Source organism: Adiantum capillus-veneris, chromosome 27 (genome assembly GCF_014529385.1).
Source record: "Adiantum capillus-veneris isolate H3 chromosome 27, ASM1452938v2, whole genome shotgun sequence".
NCBI lineage: Eukaryota > Viridiplantae > Streptophyta > Polypodiopsida > Polypodiales > Pteridaceae > Adiantum > Adiantum capillus-veneris.
Window position 1 is genome coordinate 89,830,809 of NC_140957.1, and position 24,283 is coordinate 89,855,091.

The 24,283-nt window shown below is 40.5% G+C and overlaps 1 protein-coding gene across 1 annotated transcript; it reads left to right on the forward strand.

The window, feature by feature from the left end:
- The first annotated feature begins 794 nt into the window (after positions 1-794).
- LOC147422372 (protein NUCLEAR FUSION DEFECTIVE 4-like) lies at positions 795-4,583 on the forward strand. Its single transcript, XM_086503310.1, has 3 exons — positions 795-1,224; positions 2,323-3,290; positions 3,585-4,583. The coding sequence occupies exons 1-3, from the start codon at positions 850-852 to the stop codon at positions 4,039-4,041; spliced, it is 1,800 nt and encodes a 599-aa protein (XP_086359436.1). The 5' UTR covers positions 795-849; the 3' UTR covers positions 4,042-4,583.
- Positions 4,584-24,283: the final 19,700 nt, after the last annotated feature.

The window sequence follows — 24,283 nt, forward strand, 5'->3', positions numbered from 1 at the left end:
TCAATTGAAAGACGGTACATTTCACAAGTTAAATTATATTTTTAGCTATATTACCCAATTTTCTTGAAAAAATTTCACTTTTCACTCTCTTCTCAATCCTTTATCTTGAATTTCTAACCAGCTCAAGGTTAAACTGAGACAGACTTTCCTCAAACCAACAAACCCCCCCCAACCCCCCCCCCGCTCCCCCTCCTTTACAGTAGAGGTGTATGTTGAAGTTGAACCAGTGTTAGAAAAAACCGGGGTCTAGTGTATTTCAACCGGCTGAAATCCTAAGATCCTGATTGGATTTTGAGCTTGCCTTGAAGAAAATCGGCAAATTTTCACAAGTTTTAGTGTAATTACCGGCAAAAGCTTCAAATTTTGACCTGAAAACCGGGAGAATTTCAAGTTTGTAATATTCTAGCATGTTGTAAATGTCTCTTATGAAATGTAGACAGGGGTGGAGGTTTGCCTCTTGGCTCGGATAGATTAGACCAAAGTGTGCTCGGGAAACGAAGCCATGTGTGACACCCCAGGGCCTAGAATTACCATCGCTTCTAGATTTTTATGAAGGTGTTGAGATCCATCGTTAGCTAATGATGTCATGGTTACTCATAAATCATCTCGCTCAAACCTCTGGAGACACATCTATCAATAATCACATCTATCAATAATCACTCAATAAAGGTGTATATGCACTCACACCTTTCCTTCCCTCGCATCATCACATGTATGATGTAGGCCTATCACTCAATCAAAGTGTATGCCCCACCCCCCCCCGCGCCGGGCACATGTAATAAAAGTTGGAACCTCTGGTCGCGGCTCTTGAGGAGCTGCGCCTGCTTCTTCAAGAAACTAGCAAAAGACATGGCTGGCTCGCAGCTTCCGCTGCTAGACAACTCCATTTCTAGTACCAGTGACGCAAAGCAGCGGGTTCTTTTCTGGCGAAAATGGGTTGGTTTTGTCTCTGCAATATGGCTCATGGTGTTCTCGGCCAGCTACTCGTTCTCCAACTACTCTGAAGAGCTGAAGGAAGTGCTAGGCATTAACCAAAAGAGCCTCAACCGGCTCGGCATTGCCCGCGATCTTGGCGATGCCTGTGGCGGTATCATTGCTGGCTACCTCAGCAATTACTTGCCTCCTTGGGTCCTCCTCTGCTTCTCTGGGCTTGCCTCTGTCATCGGATTTGGCATTCAATGGCTTGTGGTGTCCCAGACTACAGATCCCTTTCCTTACTGGATTGTAAGCATTTCACATCCTCTGAGCTTCACGCATTCAAGAAATGTTTGTCGATTTGCATTTTCCCTTGTCTTTGTGGAAAAATCAAGCCAGAGGGCTACCCAATTAGACTGTTTTGGGCTTGAGCACCGAGATGCACGGACCAGTCCCTAGTTTGAGGTGAGTTGGGGCAAAGCATGGGAGAGCAACCTGGGGGGAGGAATTCCCATAATGCAAATAGTGTATATGTATGCATATAGAAGACATGACTTCATGTTCCAAAATGTGCTGCACACATATCTTCAAGCTTCTTGTCCTGAACACTTCTATTGGTATGTATCTCAACGTGCCATTCTCATCCTCAAATGTGGTTTTGATATATCACATCAAGCTTCTTCCATCCTGTCTTTATGTATCAGAATCATGTAATGGCAATGCTTGGCCATTCTCACTCGTTACGTACCCGACTTGCCCACTTCGCCGGTTTAGCAAGTTTCCCTTTCCACATAGTAGCCATGTATCATCGTCAAGCAAGCTCCACCTACCATTGGGCAAGAACCATGTAGAAGGATTGTCCATGAGGGGGACTGGGCAATGACAGAGCATCTTCGATAGGAACAGTGTAGGAGGATCTCAATGGGATCCTTCTCCTTGGATGGTTGATTCAGGCTCGTGATAATTTTCGAGCCATTCATTCACCCAAGGAGGAGAAAGCTCTGCAAGAGATTACTGATGGTTGTCAATACTACATATTTACCTTTGTCAGATTTGATTAGAAGGTGCTATGCAGAGGTCTTATGAAAGAATAGGTCTCCATGGTTGAGTTGCCTTCTACCGAGAATCAAAGAATAGTGCCACTTTTTCAACACTATTTGGTTGTGAGAGCGCTGGGGTTTTGTTAATCTATGAACAAAATTCAGACTAAACCCTTTGTTTTGCAAAAGCTGTCTCCCTTTTGTTAATTCCTCATCGGCCCGGCCTTGGGGTATGTAGGGAACATGTTGCCTTCTGTTTTTTCAGATCAGCTTCTCAAGTGAACTTGAGCTGGCTGGGACTTTAGCATTTAATGTCAGGTACTATCTACTCTTGAATTCAATGTGAGATCTTTTTGTGTGCGTGCAGATATTTATTTCTCTCATGATAGGAGGAACTGTCATGTCATGGATGAACTCAGCCGTGTTCAATGCGTCAGTGCGGAACTTTAAACGCAACAGCGGCCCTGTGGCTGGCTTGCTTAAGGCTTGCATGGGGTTATCTGGTGCTGTCTTTGCCACCATTTGCAGTTCATTGTTTGCAAGCTCAGCTTCTGTGTATCTAATGATGGTGGTCACTATCCCGACGGCATTTTGTATCATCTCTGCCATCTTCTTCAGGCCTGTCCCGAGTGCAGCCACACACGAGGAGGAGCAAATAGAGCATAAGAGCCTTACTGTATTCAATGTCATTGCTTGCATACTAGCCATCTACATTGCCATTGTGGACTTCATCCCTGAAAGTCTAAGTAGTATTTCTGCATCTCAGTACATTGTAGTGTTTCTCTTGATTGCCATCATTGCATCACCAGGCCTTGTACCAGTCATATTTTTCCTGAGAATGAAGAAGGGTGAGCCTTCCCATGAAGGGGTTCGGCATAATGGCAGCTATGTAGAGAATGGCTCGATGAGCAAGGGCAACATTAGGGATAGCAGTGTAGGTGACCATGATTTTGATCTCCCAAAGAGTGAAAGAGCCCAAGAAAATGTAGAGAATAGTGCACTTACCAAACCTCTACTTGAGAGTAATGCATGCTCAATGAAAGCAAATGAGAAGTTAGCCTGCTGTGGGTATTTTTCGTCTCTGTCGCTTGATTGGATAGCCCAAGGGATTGGAGAGGAGACATCAACACTAACCCTTTTTAAGAAGTGGCATGCTTTTGCTCTCTTCATTTCCTTTGTATGTGGGTGTGGTTGTGGAGTGTCATTCAGCAACAATTTGGGCCAAATAGGGCAGTCTTTTGGATTTAGCAGTGTCAGCATCCTTATATCTCTGTTCAGCCTGGGAAACTTCGTTGGAAGACTTGCGTCGGGGAACATTTCAGAATATTTCCTCAGGTATAGATTTTGTATAGTGATTGCCACATTGACATGCTCACACAAAGAATGCAAGCATGCACCAAATTACAAAAGGAAACGGAGTGTGTTATTGATATTTCATCTGGCCTTTTAAGTGGTTCTAAATGCAGTTAAATGTGCACATAGAGTTATGGAGTGTACTCAAAAAATCACATGAATACACACTTAGAAAGTCACATACATGAATACATACTCAGAATGTCACATACATACATGAGTCTGATTCGTCAAAGAGCGAAGTTTTACGACTAACACATTATGGAACTTTGGCAGGGTGGCAGGCCTACCAAGGCCAGCATGGATTGGAGTGGCAAAAGTGCCCATGATACTGTTGTTTGTATTGTTATCAGGAGGATCACAAGTATCACTTTATGTGGGATCATTAGTGATAGGCATATCCCATGGCTCCCTCATAACTTTGTTTATTCCAACAGTCTCAGAGTTTTATGGCTTGAAGCACTTTGGGACAAACTTTGTCATTCTTGGTTTATACTTCCTCACGGGGTCCTTGAGTTTTTCGAGCATGTCCGGGTGGCTTTATGATTATCAAGCGGCGAAACAAAGCGACAGTGAAAGCCTGACGTGCTATGGCTCTGATTGTTATGGAACAAGCTTCCTCATTTTTGCCTCTTGCCTCACTGTTGCTCTTGGTATTGATATCCTCTTGTCCATTGCCAGTAGGCAAGTGTACCAAAACATAAGAGCAGACCGATTGCGTCTTGCAGATTGATCGACGGATTTTCTGATGGGCTGATGTTGACGTGAAGTCATGGTGGACGATAACAGGCAAGAACAACACTACCTTCACTATGTGGGCCTTTGCTTCAAGATTTTCTGATACCAAAATATTAGAACTGGCCTTCACAGCTGCCCATAACCCTAACAAGCTCTGCCTTGGATCCTCTAGTTCAAGAACCAGCATGCCTCTGAAGCTTTTTCATCAGCCACATTGGATAATGAAGACACTTGACATATATATTAGCATGCCACCAATTACGTATACTTTTGAACATTGCCACATTTTTAAAATAATAATAAGCCTCTAGCAAATAGCCACTATATGCCATTGTCACCTTACATTTTGTAGTATAAGATATGGCACTGTGATGCCCACTTTTCTAGTCGACATCAAATTTTATCCTCCCATCAAATTTTTACCCACAGAAGCATGTGTCATTTTGCACATTGCCACATTTTGTACATAATAATAAGCCTCCATCAAATAGCCTCGAGCTTATATTTTGTAGTATAAGATATGGCCTTTGTGATGCCCACCTTTCTAGTCTACATCATTTTTTATCCTCCTAAAAGTATCTCCTGGTAAATGACATGCTACAGCTGCATGTGTCCTAATAAAGGCCACACCAATCCATGTAAGGCCTGCTTTTTTTTTTTTTTTGGACAATTAGTATATACACCCATACACATGTATGCATACATGTATGGTATCTTCTAAGTGGGGCCTATTCAGTGTTCGGGAAAAAATCACATTTTTCCCGAACACCGGGCCTTTAGGTCTTTGAGACATAAACTTCACAAGGAGGCACTTTGCCAAGGGAATGCCATGAAATTGCCACACAAACCCCTACTTATTTTACTTATTTTTCATTTTATTTTGTTTTAAAATGCCAATATGTGCACCTTTCGCCTTGTTGTTTAGGTGGGGCCCATCGTAGCATATAGCACATTTGTGATAATGTGTGTATAATGGAGAATATAATTTTATATTAAAACACAATAAAAATGACGTGTGATTGCAACGCTCATTTAGACCTAATCCCTATAACTTTCATCCCCCTTAACTTCAACAGGCCTTCTCCTCACCTTGTTGCCATGCTCAAAAAACCGTAGAGAACAAGGGAGTAAAGAGAGCATCCATAGAAGTTTGATCCCATGATGAGAAGGATACTTACTCATCGAATATCATGATTTTTAAAAGAAAAGTTTCTTAAGGGCTTCATAAAGGTCCATCTAATTATATTGTTTGAATATTTTCTATGCTTATTAGAATTACCTCTTGTTTTGAAAGCATTAATCTATACTTTTGTTTTAGTTTGTCATGGAACTTTTTATTTTTATTTTTTAAATTTTCCTTCTCATTTTATTGTTTTACAATGTGGGCTTTCACCTTGTTGTATAAGCAAGCCCATCATAACCTATAGGGCATTTGTGGACAAGCCTTCATTGCACCCTCTGAAGGGTACCAACACAAATGGTTAAGTTGGGTAAATGCAGTCTCCCGCCAAGCAATGATTGCCCAACTCACCTCTAGCATATTTCTGACCCAACTCACTACAAGTGAAGTTCATGGAGTCATGGATTGACCCTCCCTATCCAACATCGTAGTCCCATACGGAACAATCTATTGCCACTATTAAGTATAGTAAGATTGAATGGAAACCTTTAGGGTTGAAGTAATCCACATGGTTCTCCTTTGGCACAATGATTGAAATATGTGAATCATCAATGGCACAAACAACATAGGGTATTCCTTAGAGGGCTTCAAATTCACTAGCCGGCTTCTCAAAGCAAGGTGGAGAAGGTCAACAAATGTACACATCTCTCAGACCCTATTGGATGATGGCCTTGGAAAATTCAAGGACAATCCCACATGCTATGCTCTTTTCACACCCATTCAAGTCACCCAAGCCTTCTAAAAAGCGTGTTGAAAGGTCAATGATTTTGTGCATGTTAGTGACGCGCTTTTGTATGAAAGAAACCACCTTCCAACAAATGTAACAGAAGGTGCCCTTGATGACTCAGAGATGTCTCTTAAACACGCTATTTGAGTAAGACTTTAGAAGAACAATCATCTACAAAATTTTGGGCTCGTGAATAAGCCCAAGCTTTTCGATGTTCATGCCCTCTTCTTCCACCAATGTTCATGTGGCCCATACATTGGATTAGATGCAATCATATTTGCAAGAAGTCCACATCATGGTGGTTGGGGCCATCCTTTAGAATTCTACAATTGCTAGAGAACACAACCAAGCACAATGAAGTGCCATCTCCTTAGTCATGCATCCTGTGACTAGGTTTACCCAAGCAATGTAACTTGTCATGGAAAAAAACGCAAAGGCATAATCTACACACTTGAAATAAAATGCATTAACTTGAGCCACATTCAACTTTAAAAAAGCATAAGATAGAGAAAAGATTTGGATAGTAACTAGAGGTGTCACTAATTAGCTCGTTAGTTGTTGTCATTACTAGCATGCCTTAAGAATCCAGCCACGGTGTCACAAAAGCTTAACAAATACAAGCGCTTGCTTTCAAACACCTCTTGCCATGTGGAGTTCTCTTTCAAATTGTCAAGAAAAGATGGAATAGCGTCCGCCATTTGTGCCAATGACTCCTCAACTTTTGGAGTAGACCACTTGCCACTAGTAGTGGATGTAGCTTGGCTTTTGAGTTGGGAGGCTTTAGATTCTTCTTCCCATGGTACCTCACTCATATTAGCATCTTCTTTGGTGGTAGAGGAGGCATGTCTCACATAGTTACCAGAGGCTCTATCATGGTAGTACTCATCTACCATGTCATACCATTTACATGTGTGTTTCCTATCATTTCCGGATGTAGCGTTGTGTGATTTATCTAGCCTATATTGGCCAAGTATAGACCCCACTTTTTGCAGCATGCCTTGCTGCCTTTATCAAAGTCATGGCATGTGGAGGCCAAGACTATAGCCGTTTTTGCCCTTATCTATGCCCCCACGCCTAAATATGAAAGGAGAACTGGGTGAAGAATAAGTTAGCATGACCATGAAGCAATGGGGGGCATAGACAAGGGTGGTGGCAATGTGAATGAGTAATAAGGGGATTGAGAGAACACATTTTAGGCGTCATTTTTGTCCATGTTAGGTTGGTAATTGGCTTGTTGAGATGGATCCATGGCTCCTACATAAACAGATGGAAAAAACATTAGCTAGTTTGTGTGTGTGTGTGTGTGTGTGTGTGTGTGTGTGTGTGTGTGTGTGTGTGTGTGTGAGAGAGAGAGAGAGAGAGAGAGAGAGAGAGAGAGAGAGAGGATATGAAAATAGAATGGGTGTATCTTGCAAGAATAGAAATAAATTTTTCTCTTGCAATTGCTACGTACTATAATGTATATATCGATCTTGAGAATTATCCCAATAGATCAAGGAAGAGAGTGAGAGAGATAGGGGTGGGTGTGAAGGGAGAGAGAGGGAGATAAGAGCGTTGTTTCCAATGCAACTCGAAAGCGAGGTTGCTACCTTCCTCGATGCTTGTAGATCGTTGCCTTTAATCCTACCGGATAGAGAGGGCATGTGTTAGATAATTGAAAACATTGAGCAAAGATAACCCCTCTCCTATCACTATCACCAAGTTGTTGGTGGATACCCAAGACTAAATGCCCAAAGTACGAGTAGGGGACAAAGGGTAGTTTACTAGTGTGTTAACGTTAAGCATAAAATGAATGTTGGAAAGGGGCGCCACATGTCGTAAAGGTTCTAGTGGGTCCTGGAGAAGATCCAGAGAAAAATGAGAAGGTGGGAGTATGTGTTGCTTCCCTTTCCGAGTCAGATCAAAGTGATCAATTCATTTAAGCTTCCTTATATTGCCTTCACCAACATGCTCCTCAAAAATCCTAATGTAACTGAAAGGAATTTGTGAAACTTGTTAGAAGATTCTTATGGAGGAGCAACACTAAAGCCTCGTCGCCATGATAATGGGTAAAGTGGGAAGTTATCGCTTGACCTGTGGTTCAAGGTGGCCTCGAAATTCTCAACCTTGTTGTTCACGTTGAGGCACATAAGCATATATTTTCTCTTCAAATAATATAAATAAAATATATTCCATTGACATATATAGAAAGAGAGTTTGATTAATACATCAACCGCCAGCATTGCTAGCACAATCTTTGTAATTCCCATTTACCACCAAATAAAAGTTATTCTTTGATATTACAAGGCCTAAACCTTTTTCAGATAAAGGAACTCAAGTTTAACCATATTTACATGCTACCATCAAAGATTACTTGTTTTTTTTCCCTCCTTTTTTTTTTGCCAAATCTCACACTAGGTGAGAGGTTATGTTAAAAAGACAAAATTATTATATCATCACCATGCTCAATACGAGCCATGGCCACTTGCATTCAAAAGGGCGCTCCAACCCCACAAACATCACAATGACATAGTTACCCAATTCCACTCTTCGGAATTCTTTCCTTTATCAATCCTAAAGATAGTTCCCTATTGTCATGGATAATCTCTGTAAAGTTGGCAAGCGAGAGCTCTTATGGTGTTAAGGCTATTTGAGGCTTAAGAATAAACAAATTCCATCAAGGTCTATTGAAATAAACAAGTGCTTAAAAGACACAGAAGAGGGTTTCACTGCACAAAACGTCTAGCCATAGTGTGGTTTCAAAGAACCATACAAAAATTTATTTGTAAGATAGGGTTATAAAAAGTCCTTTTTTTGGTGGCTGGGTTTTGTTTGTTTTTTTGGGGGGGGGGGGGGGGGGGGTGTCACAATTGAGAGGATCATAAAAAGTTTTTAAACTACAGCTCTTGTAAGCATAGAGAGAGGGTCATAAATACCATTTACTACTCATAAATAAAGGGTTTTTTAAAACTTTTCCCTTGCACTTGGCATGTCCCCTTCTATAAAGAGTAGAACCCTTGGACCCTTAAGTGCTCTATTGTGGGTAAACTTTTGATTAAACTACTTACACACTCAAATGGAGATTGATTGCTTTAAAAAGGCATTTAGTTGTTGGGATTTAAGCCAATAGTTGTTGGGATTTATGCCAACTGGTCGGACATCCCACTTACTACTAACCCATCTATTAACTTAACTATGTATACATTTATTCTTTAATACAACAGAATAAGGAGCTGCAAACCGGATAATGTTGCTGCACGCTCCATCCAAAGTAGGTCTGTGTGCGTGTGTGTGTCCGCTCTCGCACTTGCACTCGCATACGCTTCCCGCCGCACCTTCAATTCGTATCAAGGCAAGGTTTGTGCTTGCCGTTTTCGCATCCGCGCATGCACACTTCTAAAAGTACAAACAGGTTTCCGATTTCGGCATCGGCAAATTCAACATTCCGAGAGCATTTCCATCAGGTGTCCTGAGTTTCCAGAAGGTGTCCTGGAGATTTACCCCCCTTTCGAAACTGGTCGTGCAGTCGAAAGCTTCATCCGAGCTACGCTTCAGGAGTTGTATTTTTCAACTCCACTTTTGCTACAAGTACATGTACAGGACACAGGTGCAGGTTGTTCAGAGACTATTTTGGGATTGTATATAGTCGTTTTATGGCTATTATGTGTTATTGAAATGGTGTTTATGGGCTGATTAGGAGCACTTTTTGGGCATCGACATTGTCTCGGGTTTTTCAGGCATCCATCTCCTCACAGGTTCTTGCATACATACATGACATCCAAGTTTCTTACAGGTTACAATGCTTTGCATTAGCACAGATTTCAGTGGGAGTACTTGATGCGCATATGCATTGTTTTCGCACTTTTGATAGTGCTTGAGCTCTTTTGAGAGCGGTTTTACTCCCCGCAAGGATTTGTTTACTACTTGCACATTTTGTTTAGCGCCTGTTTGAGTGTGTACACTGCACCTTACATTATTATTGACAATGGATGTACGTTGGTTGCAGAAACTGCCATATGTACCTTTTGTGGAGCCGATTTGGCTTGTTTCCGGCAGTCCCGATTGTTTTTGAGACTCGGTTCGGAGGCCCTTTTTGAAACTGGGCTGGTTTCTTGTCTGCATAACCTTTTGTGAGGGTCGATAGCGTGAGGTTTTCTTGAGCTGGGGGATTCTCGAATGCTGAGATCCTTTTGGTGATACAGGTTGCTGAAGTACCTCTTTTTGGTGGCCTCGCCATAGGACATGTATAGAGAGGGCTAGGTGCATTTGACGTTGTGTTGGTAGTATTGGATCAACTTTTGACTTTTTATGCACAGTTAATGGTTGATGCGCCTGTCTTCTGCTGATCTCTTGTGAGAGTTTTGGATTGAGATTCTGTCAGTTTTTCTGGGAAAACTCTACCGAATTTTTCTCAAAATTACCAGTGTTTATCGCCATATTATCTTAAGCTTGCAGCCATGTCATCTAGTGGTGAAAATGATATTTACAATATCCGAAAATTTGATGGGACGAATTTTGCTATCTGAAAAGAGCAGATTTAAGATGTTCTTATACAAAAGGCCAGTTGGATCCTATCATGGAGCGCCCAAAGGGCGAGTATACATATGTTGAGTGGGAGAAACTTGATGCTAAGGCCAAATCTACCCTCCGTTAATATCATTAAATATTTAATATCTAACCAATCCAAATGATTTTCTCATATTAAAAAGATCATTTAATGTGGGATAATAAACGGGAACAAGGATTAGAATATAGACATGTGCTTACGGATCTATCTCAACATGGAGCCAATGGTAAAGGGGCCCAAATGAGAGATGGTCTGTCAAAGAGCAAGGTTAACTAATGGAGCTTAAAAGATCTTAGGGTTAGCTTCATTAAAGACCTCCAATGGTTAGTGTTAAAATTCCTTTGACCTTAAGCAAGCTAGGACTGAGCTTGAGGTGGGAACCCAACCTAAACTTGTCTTTGACCATAAGCAAGCTAGGGTTGTGCTTGAGGTGGGAACCTGACCTAAACTTGCCTTGACCTTAAGCAAGCTAGGACTGAGCTTGAGGTGGAAAATCCACCTAAGGTGCTTGTCATGCTTGATGACTAAGGTACTTGAGGTACTTGTCATACTTAATGAGAAAGTTGCTTGAGAAGCTTCCTATGCATGGGGGGTAAGATGCTTGAGTCAAATAGAGACCCTACACACTTAATGAGGAAGTTGCTTGAGAAGCTTCCTATGCATGGGGGGTAAGATGCTTGAGTCAAAAAGAGACTCTACACACTTAATGAGGAAGTTGCTTAAGAAGATTCCTATGCATAAAAGTCCTAAAGTTAGGGGAATGTTTGACCTAACCTTCCACTCACTCAAGGGCCACCTCTTTTCTAAAAGGGCACATGGGACACATATCAAACTCTCACTAAGCTTAACCACATGGTGTGATTGAATGCTATTGATTGGGATAAAGAGGGGTCCAATGAGCTTCTACTTCCATCCAAAAAATATCTAGATATTTTCAAGCTCTCTCTCTCTCTCTAGGGGATAAGGAGGACACTTGTCAAAAGACTACGCATGTACTTGATTGCATGCTGCATGTGATTGGCTAGGGGGAGAGGGATCCAATGAGCTTGCAGCATGTAGAAAAGTCACCACTCGCCCAAAGCAAGGAAGGGGGGTGCTAGGGTATATACTCCACACGCACACTCATTTGCAAGGGCATTCTCACTTGGTGAAAGTTGAGGAACACCACCTCCTTCTCCAAGCTTGTGAGAAGTGAGAGCCTACATCAACACTCTTGGCTATGGAATGCAACTCCAACCAAGAACCATGCTTCAATGCTTAAGCTCGCCATCTTCTCCATCTCCATTAAGTGAGAGCCTACATCAACACTCTTGGCTATGGAATGCAACTCCAACCAAGAACCATGCTTCAATGTATGTATTATGTATGCTAGCAAGAAGAGTAATGATAAGTGCAGAACTATTTCTTTCTCCTATGGAATGTTTCTTCTTCCTCTTCCCTACCCTCATTCCCCCCCAGCTCTCTCCACCTTTGAAGGTTTTTGAGGCCTTGAGACCGAGGCTTGGGATAGTTAATGCTTTCTATAAGTTTATGTTATGCTTGTGATGCATGAAGCTTTCCATCTTCATTGCATCATGTAGGTCACAAGGAACACAAAGATTGTATTGTACCAAGTCTCTCTTGATGGGAGAAACTATAATACAAATGCCTATTGGAGGGGGGACCATCTCCATATATCCGGTCCTCAACTATTGTCATGTTCTCTAAACTCTCTCTCTTGAAAAAGTATTGTTCATGACAAGTTAACTAAGTACCATGTTTATGTTGCTACCATCAATTAAGTTCACCCGCTATGCTCACAAAGTAACCTCTCAAAAGTGCTTCACCTAATTTCCTAATTCCGCTACTCTCAAAGTTCATAGGCCATTTTAATTACATTGGTATCAAAGCATCTCGTTTCTCTTTTGTTGCTTAAGAAGAGAGGTCCTTAAGTAGCCTATTAATGGTTGTATTTGTTAATTATATTAGGGTAAGTGGGTCTAGGATCTATTATCGGTTTTGTTGAGCCTACTATGTGGAATATGGTGCAAACCTCGAGAGCTTTGGTCTTTATAATGGAGTCTATTTAGACTTTCCTATGGCTTTACCATTATTGAGCCAAAAGAAGCTATCCCTCGGCAACTTCGCTATGTTACACTCACTCCACTACTCTATAATTAACCAATTCGAGCCGTGGGTGTAGATACTTAAGTGCCTATTTTCAAAGGCTAAGAGGAGTAGCAACTAAGGTTTTGAATTGCCAAAGCATACACTAAATAAACATATAAGTTTAATTAACATGGCTGACAATAACCAAGAGAGTAGAATGAACATTGATAACTTTGATATTGCACATGAAGGTGCCATTGATGATGCCCCCATGTTTGTTAATTATCTTGTCAGTAGGTTGCAACAAGCTATGGGCAACCCCACTTTGCAAGCCTAAGTTACTCAACAAATTCATGCTTATGGGATTTCCTTTCCTCTCCGAGAGGAGGGAGAGCTTACGAGGCCTCTTGAAGAGACCCCCAAAGAAGACTCTCTCCCATACGAGAGGAGGAATCCAAAGATCAAGAAAGCAATGAATCCCTAAATTCCTCCGAAGATGTGGCTCCTGGAAGAAGGTGGACTAAAAGATCGCCAGCTCCTCCCAAGAGGAAACGGTTCACCCATAGTCCTTCTCCTTGTCACTCTAAAAGGGAAGAGAGGAAACAAAGGAAGAAAAGTGCAAGAAAGAGGTCACCCTCTTCTCCTTCTTCTTCACCTTCCTCCTATGCCGATGAAAGCTATGGCTATTCTCCTAGAGAATATAAGAGGAGAGGACATCGCAAATCTTACCGTGCATGGCGAAGGTCACAAAAGCTCAAGAAGTTCAAAGAGGGAGGAAAGAGTATCTCTTTTCTCACCTATGATGGCACCTTTGGTGCTACCGACAAAGTATTGGCCTTCATCCAACAATTTGATGCGGCCTTTGGAGTCGAGGGCTTCACGGAGTTCTCCAAGCTACTCCATGTAGCTATGCACTTCCAAAAATCGGCTCGTCAATGGTGGGCTAGCCTTCGTGGCAATGGCGAAGACCCAAAGAAATGGAAAACTCTACAAGTTTCCATCACGAAGCAATTCCTTGCAAGTGATGCAAAGGAAAAAGTGCTCAACGAATGGCGGAGTTTAAGGCTTCTCTCTCATAAGTCTATCCACAAATATGTGGACAAGTTTTGGGATTTACATCTCAAGGCTACTGTCTTTCAAAAGATAGACTTTGCTGAGCAAAAACAACAATTCTGTGCGGGATTACCAGAAGAGATGGCCGAGTATGTCAACTCTCAACGGCCTGACTCTATCAGCGAAGTAATCCACCATACCATGGTTGCTTCATGCATCAATTTCCAACAAGGGGTTAGACGAAATGTCAAACCCATGGAAAATAAAGACAAAAGTGATGCAAAGGGAAAATTAATGCCCAAAATTTTTCCCATGGCCATTCCAACAACAACAACAACAATCGGTCCAAGGAGAAAGGAGTTTACAAAGGTAAAAATAAACTCTCTCTTGAAGAGCTTGAAACTTTTCGCAAGGATCACAAGTGTTTTAAGTGTGGGGAGCAAGGACATGGCTATCGTTCTTGCCCCAAAAGAAATGCTCGCAACGAGACTCCTAGAGCTTCCACTATCGAAGCTCCAAAAGAGGATACTCATTGCAAAGGATCACCTCTCTCCTGTGCTTGGGGAAAGGTAAGGGAGCATGATGCCTTCATCTTGTTTGACCCTGGTTCTACTCTAAACTTCATATCAATGGAGTTGGCCACCAAGTTGGGCATTCAAGATTTTGAGATGGGAGATGCTGTAACTGCTGATGCCGCTTTCAAGGGACAACAAGCCTCCGTTGATTGGGAATTTGAGGCTTCATGTCCAAAGCATGTAGACAAAGAATATTTCTTTATCTCTCCTCTCCAACATGAGGATGCTATCCTAGGGGTACCATGGTTCAACCGCATGGTTGCCAACATGCAGTTCCTTGAAAGGAGAATCTACTTTACCTACAAGGGAAAGAATATGTATATAGATGCTAATGAGTCTGGTCGTACTAGACCACTTTTAAATCCTCTTGCTTTTGATAAATCAATGAAAAGCTCAGTTTCTACGTACATGATTTTTGTCAAAGAATCCCTAAAAGCTCCTAATGTTTCATCAAGGTGAATGGTAGGAATCAAGAAGAGTTAGACTTGTCTAACTTTCTAAAAGGATTCCAAGATGTGTTCATCGATGATATCCCTATGGACTTACCTCCAAAATGAGGGGATGATGACCATCGAATTGAGCTCCTATCAAGAAGCTCACCGCCTAACAAACCTCCCTATCGAGTTTCACAAGCTCAACAAGGGGAGATCATGAGGCAAGTACAAGAATTGGTAGACAAAGGAATGGTGAGGCCTAGCTCCTCTCCCTTTTGCTCTCCAGTCCTTTTAGTGCAAAAGAAAGCTGGTACATACCGCATGTGTGTGGACTATCGTGCACTAAACTATCACTATCAAAAATAGATTTCTCATACCTCGGGTAGAAGATCTGTTTGATAAGCTACAAGGCTCTACCTACTTCAGTAGGATTGACCTTAAAAATGGCTGCCATCAAATAAGGATAATGAATGAAGATATCCTAAAGATCGTGTTTCGTACAATGTTTGGCCTTTATGAATATCTAGTCATGCCTTTTGGCTTGACTAATGCACTAGCTACATTCAATCGATTAATGGAGAAAATTTTTAGACCCTACCGCAAATTCACTGGAGTGTTCTTTGATGATATCATCATCTACTCCAATTCCCTGGAGGAACACAAGCAACATCTCCAAGTAATTTTTCAAGCATTAAGGGAGAATAAGATTTTTCTCAATCAAAAGAAAAGCAATTTTTTCCTTCAAGAGATTCAATACTTAGGTCATATTATCTCTCAAAATGGTATCCATATGGATCCATCAAAGTTGGAGGTAATAAAAGCATGGCCTAATCCAAGGAATCTACATGAGCTAAGAATCTTTATTGGTATGTGTGCATACTATAGACGCTTCATAGAAAAATTCTCTCAAATAGCAGGACCATTACATGACTTAACAAAGAAAAACATTAACTATTCATGGATTGCTAAGGAGCAAAGTGCTTTTGAAAAGCTCAAAGAGAAGCTTATCTTCCAACTAGTCCTTATGCTTCCGGATCTCTCAATCTCTCAAAGCCATTTGAGGTCCAATGTGATGCTTGTGGTGATTGCCTTGGAGCAGTCTTGCTTCAAGAAGGACATGCCATAGCATATGAGAGCCAAAGGCTCAACACGGATGAACGGGTCTTAAGCATTTATGAGAAAGAGCTGTTAGCTGTTCTACATGCCCTAGACACATGGAAGCACTATCTATTGGGGACTCCATTCATTTTACGAGCAGACCATCAAAGTCTCAAGTACTTCATGACGCAAAAAAAGCTTTCTGACAAACAAATGAGGTGGGAAAATTTTCTTTCACAATTTAATTTACACATTGCTCACATTGCTGGTAAGCACAATCAAGTGACTGATGCACTTTCACGACGACCAAAAGTCAATGCTGTGTCAATAGCAACTCACAATGATCTATCTTCTATGATAGATGAGTATGCTACTGAACCTGGATTTAAAGACATAATGTCGGCTCTTGCTTTGGGGAAGAAAGAGGAACCATTCACCTTGCATGATGATTATCTTCTCCATGGCAATAGACTATGTGTTACCCACTCCCTTCGTGAGAAAGTCATGTATGAATCCCATGCTCCTCCCTATGCGGGGCATAGAGGCATTCAACCTACTCTTCGAGGAATAGAGACGTACTTTTATTGGCCTACCATGAAAGTGGACATACAAGAGTATGTTTCAAAATGTGTGATATGCCAAAAGACCAAGTATGATAGAGGGAAGCAACCTGGATTACTCCAGCCATTGCCAATTCCTAATTCACCTTGGGGGAGTATATCCATCGATTTTTTCTTTGGATTACCCAAATCTAGTAATTTTTGGAAAGGTCTCTTCAAAAATCTAGGTACAAGATTGAATTTCTCTTTGGCTTATCACCCACAAACGGATGGCCAAAGTGAGATAGCCAATCTTACGATTCTTGATCTACTGAAGGCCTATGTTACAGAAGTAGATCAACGCTCACAATGGGAAAAGTACTTACCTCTTGTAGAGTATGCGTATAATGATATTATCCATACTTCTATGGTAAAAGCACCTTTTGAAATCATAGAGAGAAGACCTAAAAGTCCCTTGCTACTTAAAGCACATGGGAAGATCTTCGCTCTGCCGATGAGTATAGCCATGACTTGCAAGCATCTTCTCAAAAGATTAAGGAGACTATATCCATCTCCCAACTAAGGAAAAAAGATGCTGATGACAAGCACAAAAGGGCCTCAATGTTCAAAGAAAATGATTGGGTCTTACTTAAGTTTCCTAAGGCTCGATCGAGGCAAACGACGGGCAAAAATCCTACGGGCCATCAAAAGTATTATGCTAAACTAGCAAAAAGATACTATGGTCCTTTTCCAATTTTGAAGCCAATCAATGAGGTGGCTTATCAACTCAAGTTTCCTAACCATTGACTCATACACAATGCTTTTCATGTGAGCCTACTCAAGCCCTATAAAGGAGAGCCTCCAAATGAACAATTTATTGAAGACCCTCCCAAAATCAAAGATCAAGAAGAAGTACTACAACCCAAAGCTATCCTTCGGCATGAAGACAAGGTACTACGACATGGTAAGATTATCTGATGGTATCTTATTAAGTTAAAAAATTATCTTTTTGAAGATGCTAGATGGATGCAAGGAATCCAACTTAAGGATAGTATGAACCTATTCAACGCTTATAATGCTACATTAGAGTAAGCAAATGTACATGTTTCTTTTAATGATCAATGTTTTGTCTTATAAGACTAATTCTCTTTATTATGCACAAATTTAACACTAGAATGGTAACCTAACAGGACATAAAAGTGTCCTTTTAGGGTTTTGGGAAAAAAATTCCAAACACATAGTAGATCCACTCATTTTGAAAAATCCTTTCATGAGCTTATAGTTCAATAACTACTACATATGGAAAAAATGAGAAACTTGTAATTTTTCTCATCCCTTGGTCACTACAAGCCTCCAAAGTTGATGGACCAATGCATTTTGCCCAAAACAACAATTTCTTATGGTTGATTGCATATAAATAAGAGTGGAGATTTTTGTAGGACATGAGATAAAATGCCCCGTTAACTTTAATGGGTTAAAACATATGGTTGCTTTTACCTCACTAATTTTTTTTTGGGCAAAAAAAAAGGTATAAAAAAGTTGCATTTTTGCCATTCTGCGGACCTATCATCAAAGTTTCTATAGTCACGCTCAATACAGATACTATATACATGTTTTCTTAGTTCCCTTTGGGCCTCTGGATTCAAAAGGAGCCATGGAGCATGTCAAAAGGATAATGGATCTCTTACAATTGGAACCTTGCGGGAAATGATAAAGTGCTAAATACAGCAAACATGAAAAAACTGGGTTTAGCACTATGACCTCTAGAAACCCATAGAAACTACTCAATATCTAGCCAAGTTTGTAGTCTATGATTAGATACGGTTACTACCTACAAAATACACACAATTGGCCTAAGAAACTAGCAATATTGAGAAAGTTATACTTGCTTCTCTAAAATGTATCGTATTCTTCAGAATCAAAAAACTCAACCATCATCATATACTATGCTATATAGCATATTATGTCCCCCAAAACTCAAGGAAGATTAGATTTATGTTATGCATTACACTTACACAATCAAAATTGAATATGGATATCAAGAAAGCCACCAAAAAAATCATAAAAGTGCTAGTTTTGCCCAAAAAACAGGATTATGCAATTCTTGTAAATTGGTCATAACTTTCAATTTAACACTTAGCTCTCCCTACAAGCATCAAAACATGTTGAGAACTATGAAGGCCTAACCTCTAGCCATCTAAACCTCACAAACATGAAGTTTAGAGTGGTATAGTTGCCAAAACTTGAAAAAAAGCCAAAAACAGGACCCGTTTTCTCACACAGTTTAGGTTCAAAAATGTTGTGCAAGAGTAAGGTTAATGGTGAGATCGATACTAAAAAAAAAAGCTAAGTTTTTTTCAGCTCATAAGGAAACTTTGTGGATATATAGCACCTAAAAATTCATTTTCATACTCTTCAAATAATTCAAGCAAAATGGTCACTTAACAGGACACAAAAGTGTCCAAGGACATAAAAGTGTCCTGTTACCATTCTAGTGTTAATTAAGTAGTATGCATACTAAGAATCATGTTTGGGATGACGACGTTTCTCAAACACCATGCAGAATTTGTCACTCTACTTGGGAAGATGAAATGGACTAAAGAGTAGACATGCTTGCGGCAGCTATATCTCCCAAGCACCAAATGGATTAGTCATCCATTTTGGAATGATGTCGTAGGGTAAAAAGGGATCCTCTACCCGCTAAGACAAATTGACTAATGACTATGACTTTATCTCTTTTACCTTAGAGTCTAGGACGACTATGATTTCAGGAGAGAGGTAATTTCATTAAATATCTAATATCTAACCAATCCAAATGATTTTCCCATATTAAATTGATCATTTAATGTGGGATAATAAACGGGAACAAGGGTTAGAATATAGACATGTGCTTACGGATCTATCTCAAAACGGGGCCAATGAAGGGGCCCAAATGAGAGGGGTCTGTCAAAGAGCAAGGTTAACTAATGGAGCTTAAAAGACCTTAGGGTTAGATTCATTAACACTAGGTTGGTAACCTAACAGGACATAAAAGTGTCCTTTCAGGGTTTTGAAAAAAACCTCCATGACCATAGTAGATCCACTCATTTTGTAAAATCCTTTCATGAGGTTATAGTTCAAGGCCTACTACACATAGAAAAAAAAAAGAAACTTGTAAAATTTCTCATCTTTTGGTCACACTAAGCCTCCAAAGTTGATGGACAAGTACATTTTCATCAAAACAGTCATTTCTTACGTTTTGTTGCATAAAAATAAGATTAGGGATTTTTGTAGGACTTGAGATAAATTCCCTACTTAACTTCAATGGGTTGGTGATCAGAACATATGATTGCTTCTCACTCACTATTTTTTGTTTTGCCAAAAGAAATAGGTACAAAAAAGTTGAACTTACCATTCTGCAAACCTATCATCAAAGTTTCTATAGCCACGCTCAATACAAATAATATATGCATGTTTTCTTAGTTCCCTATTGTCCTTTAGGTTCATAAGGAGCCATGGAGCATGTCAAAAGAATAATACATCTCTTACCAAGGGGAATCTTGGGGACAAAGATGAAGTACTAAATACAGCAAACATGAAAAAACTGGGTTCAACATTATGAGTTGTAGAATCCCATAGAAACTATTCAATATCTAACCAAATTTGATCCTGATGACTAGATATGGTTACTACCTACAAAATGCATGTAGTTGTCACAAGAAACTAACAATATTGAAAAAGCTATACTTGATACACTAGAATGTTTCGTTTTCTTCTATAATTGAAAAAATCAACCATCGTTGTCTACTATGCAAAATAGGGTATTAGGTGCCTCAAAACTCAAGGAATATTAGCTTTATGTTAGAATATGCGACATAGAAAATCAAAACTGCATTTGGATATCATGAAAGCCACCAAAAAAATCATAAAAGAGCTAAAATTGGCTAAAAAACAGGATTTGACAATTTTTGTAATTTGGTCATAACTTACAATTTTAACATTTATTTCTCCCTAGAAGCATCAGGTTATTTTGAGGACTACTAAAGATAATTATCTAGCATTATAGACCTCACAAACATAAATTCTAGAGTGGTATAGTTGCAAAAATTTGGAAAAAGCCAAAAATAGGACCCGTTTTTTCACACAGTTTAGGTTGTGAAATGTTGTGCAAGGACAAGGTTAAAGATGGAATTGATATTCCAAAAAAAAATTGAATTTTTTTCAGCTCATGGGACAACTTTCTAGATAGATAGCACCTCAAAATCCATTTTGAAACTCTTGACATAATTCAAGAAAAATGGTCACTTAACAGGACATAAAAGTGTCCCAAGACATAAAAGTGTCCCATTACCAACCTAGTGTTAAAGACCTCCAATGGTTAGTGTTAAAATTCCTTTGAACTTAAGCAAGCTAGGGCTGAGCTTGAGGTGGGAACCCGACCTCAACTTGTCTTTGACCTTGAGCAAGCTAGGACTGTGCTTGAGGTGGGAACCCGACCTAAACTTGCCTTTGACCTTAGGCAAGCTAGGGCTGAGCTTGAGGTGGGAACTCCGCCTAAGGTGCTTGTCATGCTTGATGACTAAGGTACTTGAGGTACTTGTCATACTTAATGAAGAAGTTGCTTGAGAATCTTTCTATGCATGGGGGATAAGATGCTTGAGTCAAAAAGAGACCCTACACACTTAATGAGGAAGTTTCTTGGGAAGCTTCCTATGCATGGGGGGTAAGATGCTTGAGTCAAAAAGAGACCCTACACACTTAATGAGGAAGTTTCTTGAGAAGCTTCCTATGCATAAAAGTCCCAAAGTTAGGAGAATCTAACCTTCCACTCTCCCAAGGGCCACCCATTTTCTAAAAGGGAACATGGGACACATGTTAAACTCTCACTAAGATTAACCACATGGTGTGCTTGAATGCTATTGGTTGGGCTAAAGAGGGGTCCAATGAGCTTCTTCTTCCATCCAAAAAATATCTAGATATTTTCAAGCTCTCTCTTTTTAACGAATAAGGAGGACACTTATCAAAAGACTACCCATGTACTTGACTGCATGCTGCATGTGATTGGCTAGGGGGAGAGGGATCCAATGAGCTTTCAGCATGTAGAAAAGTGACCACTCGCCCAAAGCAAGGAAGGGGGGTGCTAGGGTATATACTCCACATGCACACTCATTTGCAAGGGCATTCTCACTTGGTGAAAGTTGAGGAGCTCCACCTCCTTCTCCAAGCTTGCGAGAAGTGAGAGCCTACATCAACACTCTTGGCTATGGAATGCAACTCCAACCAAGAGCCATGCTTCAATGCTTAAGCTCGCCATCTTCTCCATCTCCATTACTATGCTATTATGTATACTAGCAAGAAGAGTAATGATAAGTGAGGAACTATTTCTTTCTCCGATGGAATGTTTCTTCTTCCTCTTCCCTACCCTCATTCCCCGCCAGCTCTCTCCACCTTTGAGGATGTTTGAGGCCTTGGGACTGAGGCTTGGGATAGTTAATGCTTTTTACAAGTTTATGTTATGCTTGTGATGCATGAAGCTTTCCATCTTCATTGCATCACGTAGGTCACAAGGAACACAAAGATTGTATTGTACCAAGTCTCTCTTGATGGGAGAAACTATAATACAAATGCCTATTGGAGGAGGGACCGGCTCCATATGAATCAGATGCTCAACTATTGTCATGTTCTCTAAAATCTCTCTCTTGCCAAAGTATTGTTCATGCCAAGTTGAATAAGTACCATGTTTATGTTGCTACCATCAATTAAGTTCACTGGCTATGCTCACAAAGTAATCTCTCAAAAGTGTTTTACCTAATTTCCTAATTCCGCTACTGTCAAAGTTCGTAGGCCATTTCCATTACAGTTTGGATTTGGCCGAATCTGTGTACTTTACTATAGTTCCAGTTACGAGGACAAAAGTGCCACTAATAAGGTTTTCTTGATGAAGAAGCTGTTTGAACTTTGTATGAAGGAAGAGGGCACTATTTCTACTCACATTAATGAGTTCAAGATCCTTTTCACTCTGTTGACCACTTAGGGTTTGGTCTTCAATGAGGAAATCAAATGTATCTTCTTGCTATGCAGTTTATCCTCGCCTTGGGATACGTTCTATACTGCGATTAGCAACTCAGCGCATGGTATGGGTCTAGTGGACAATGATGTCCTTGGGAGTCTTTTTACCGAGGAGATTCATAGGAAATCTCTCGAAAGCAAGAAGGATGGTGATGCGTACGTTGCTAGTGATAGACAGAGGGGTCGCACTCAAAGTCGTGCCAAAAGCAAGGATCATGGGGGCTCACGCACTAAGTCTCGGGGTTCTATGTGTAATGTTGAGTGTTATCACTACCATAAAAAAGGGCATGTGAAGAAGGATTGCAGGAAATGGCAGCAAAGCAAGAAGGATTAACAATCTGGTGACACTTCTAAGTCTGATGATTCAAACAAGGGCAAATCAAAGTTAGAGCAAATCAATGTGCTAGAGTCTTCAAATGCTCCTATTGTAGAGACCCTTCTAGCGGTTGTTATGCCACTTATCACTGACGTATTGGTCTTCACATCAGATCTACCTATCAAGGCTCTTGTTACAAAAGATGCGCAGTATGCACAGAATTGGATAGTAGATTCTAGTGCAAGTTTCCATGTGACACCACATAGAGAGTGGTTCTCTACTTATTCTCACTCTTGTGGCAAAGTGAGACTTGGTGATGCTTATGAACTAGACATTGAGGGTGTCAGAAATGTCAAATTGCATCTAAGAAATGGCACGCACTTTACTTTATATAATGTCAGACATGTGCCCAATTTGACTAAAAGCTTGATTTCTATTGTTTAGTTTGATGATTTGGGCTACAACACCACATATGGAAATGGTTCGTGGATAGTACGCAAAGGGTAATCTTGTTGTACTCAGAGGTTAGAAACATGGTACCTTGTATTCCATGCATGTGTCAGATGTTGGTCATGATTACATTTCTATAGTCGAGCTGCTGTCTACTGAGTTGTGGCATTGCCAGCTAGGTCATATTAGCCAAAAAGGAATGAGAACTCTGACTCGTTTTGGCTACTTACTTGTCTTGTCTTATGTTGAATTTCCTATTTGTGAGCATTGTATCTATGGCAAAAAAACTAGGTCTGTTCACTTACCATTGGGTCAAAAGTGAGCTGAACCTCTAGATTTAGTACATAGTGATGTTTGTGGTCCTATGTGAACCAAATCTCTAGGGGGGACAACTATTTTGTGACATTCATAGATGAATCTACTCGAAAGGTGTGGGCATATCCTTTGAAACATAAGGATCAAGTTCTTTTCGTGTTCCAGAAATTCTTAGCACTCGTTGAGAATCAGTCTGGCAAGAAACTCGAGAGGTTGCGGACTGACAACGGTGGAGAGTATGTCTCCAAGGAGTTTGACAATTTCTGTGCTAAAAGGGGGATTAAAAGGCAGTTTACTACACCATATGCACCATCTCAAAATGGAGTTGCTAAGCGCATGAATCGTACGATTCAGGAACGAGTCACAGCCATGCTTTCTAGGGCAAATCTTACACAAGTATTTTGGGCAGAAGCCGTCTTGAGTGCATTGCGCATTATAAATCGTTCGCCTAGTACACCATTGAGTTATGAGATTCCAAAAGAGTTATGGTCTAAACGTAAGCCCCACTATGACTATCTATGTGTTTTTGGTTGTGAAGCTTATGCTCACGTGCTTAAACAACTTCGACAGAAGTTAGAGCCAAAGTCACACAAATGTATTTTCATTGAATATGGTGCAGATGGAAGATGGGATATTGTCCCTGGCACCTGGAATCTCGTCGAGTCATCCGTAGTTTAGATGTGATCTTCAATGAGTCAAAGATGCATAAACAACTTATCAAGGAAATAGAGATTTGGAGAGTCACTTTTGAGGATGTTGCGTCAGAGACAGTGAAATCAACTCAGCGGGCTAGTGATGTCCCTTCCACTAGCAATGCTCCAAAGGGAGCGGATAGCAATGGTCAAGGAGTGAGACAGTCTACTATAGT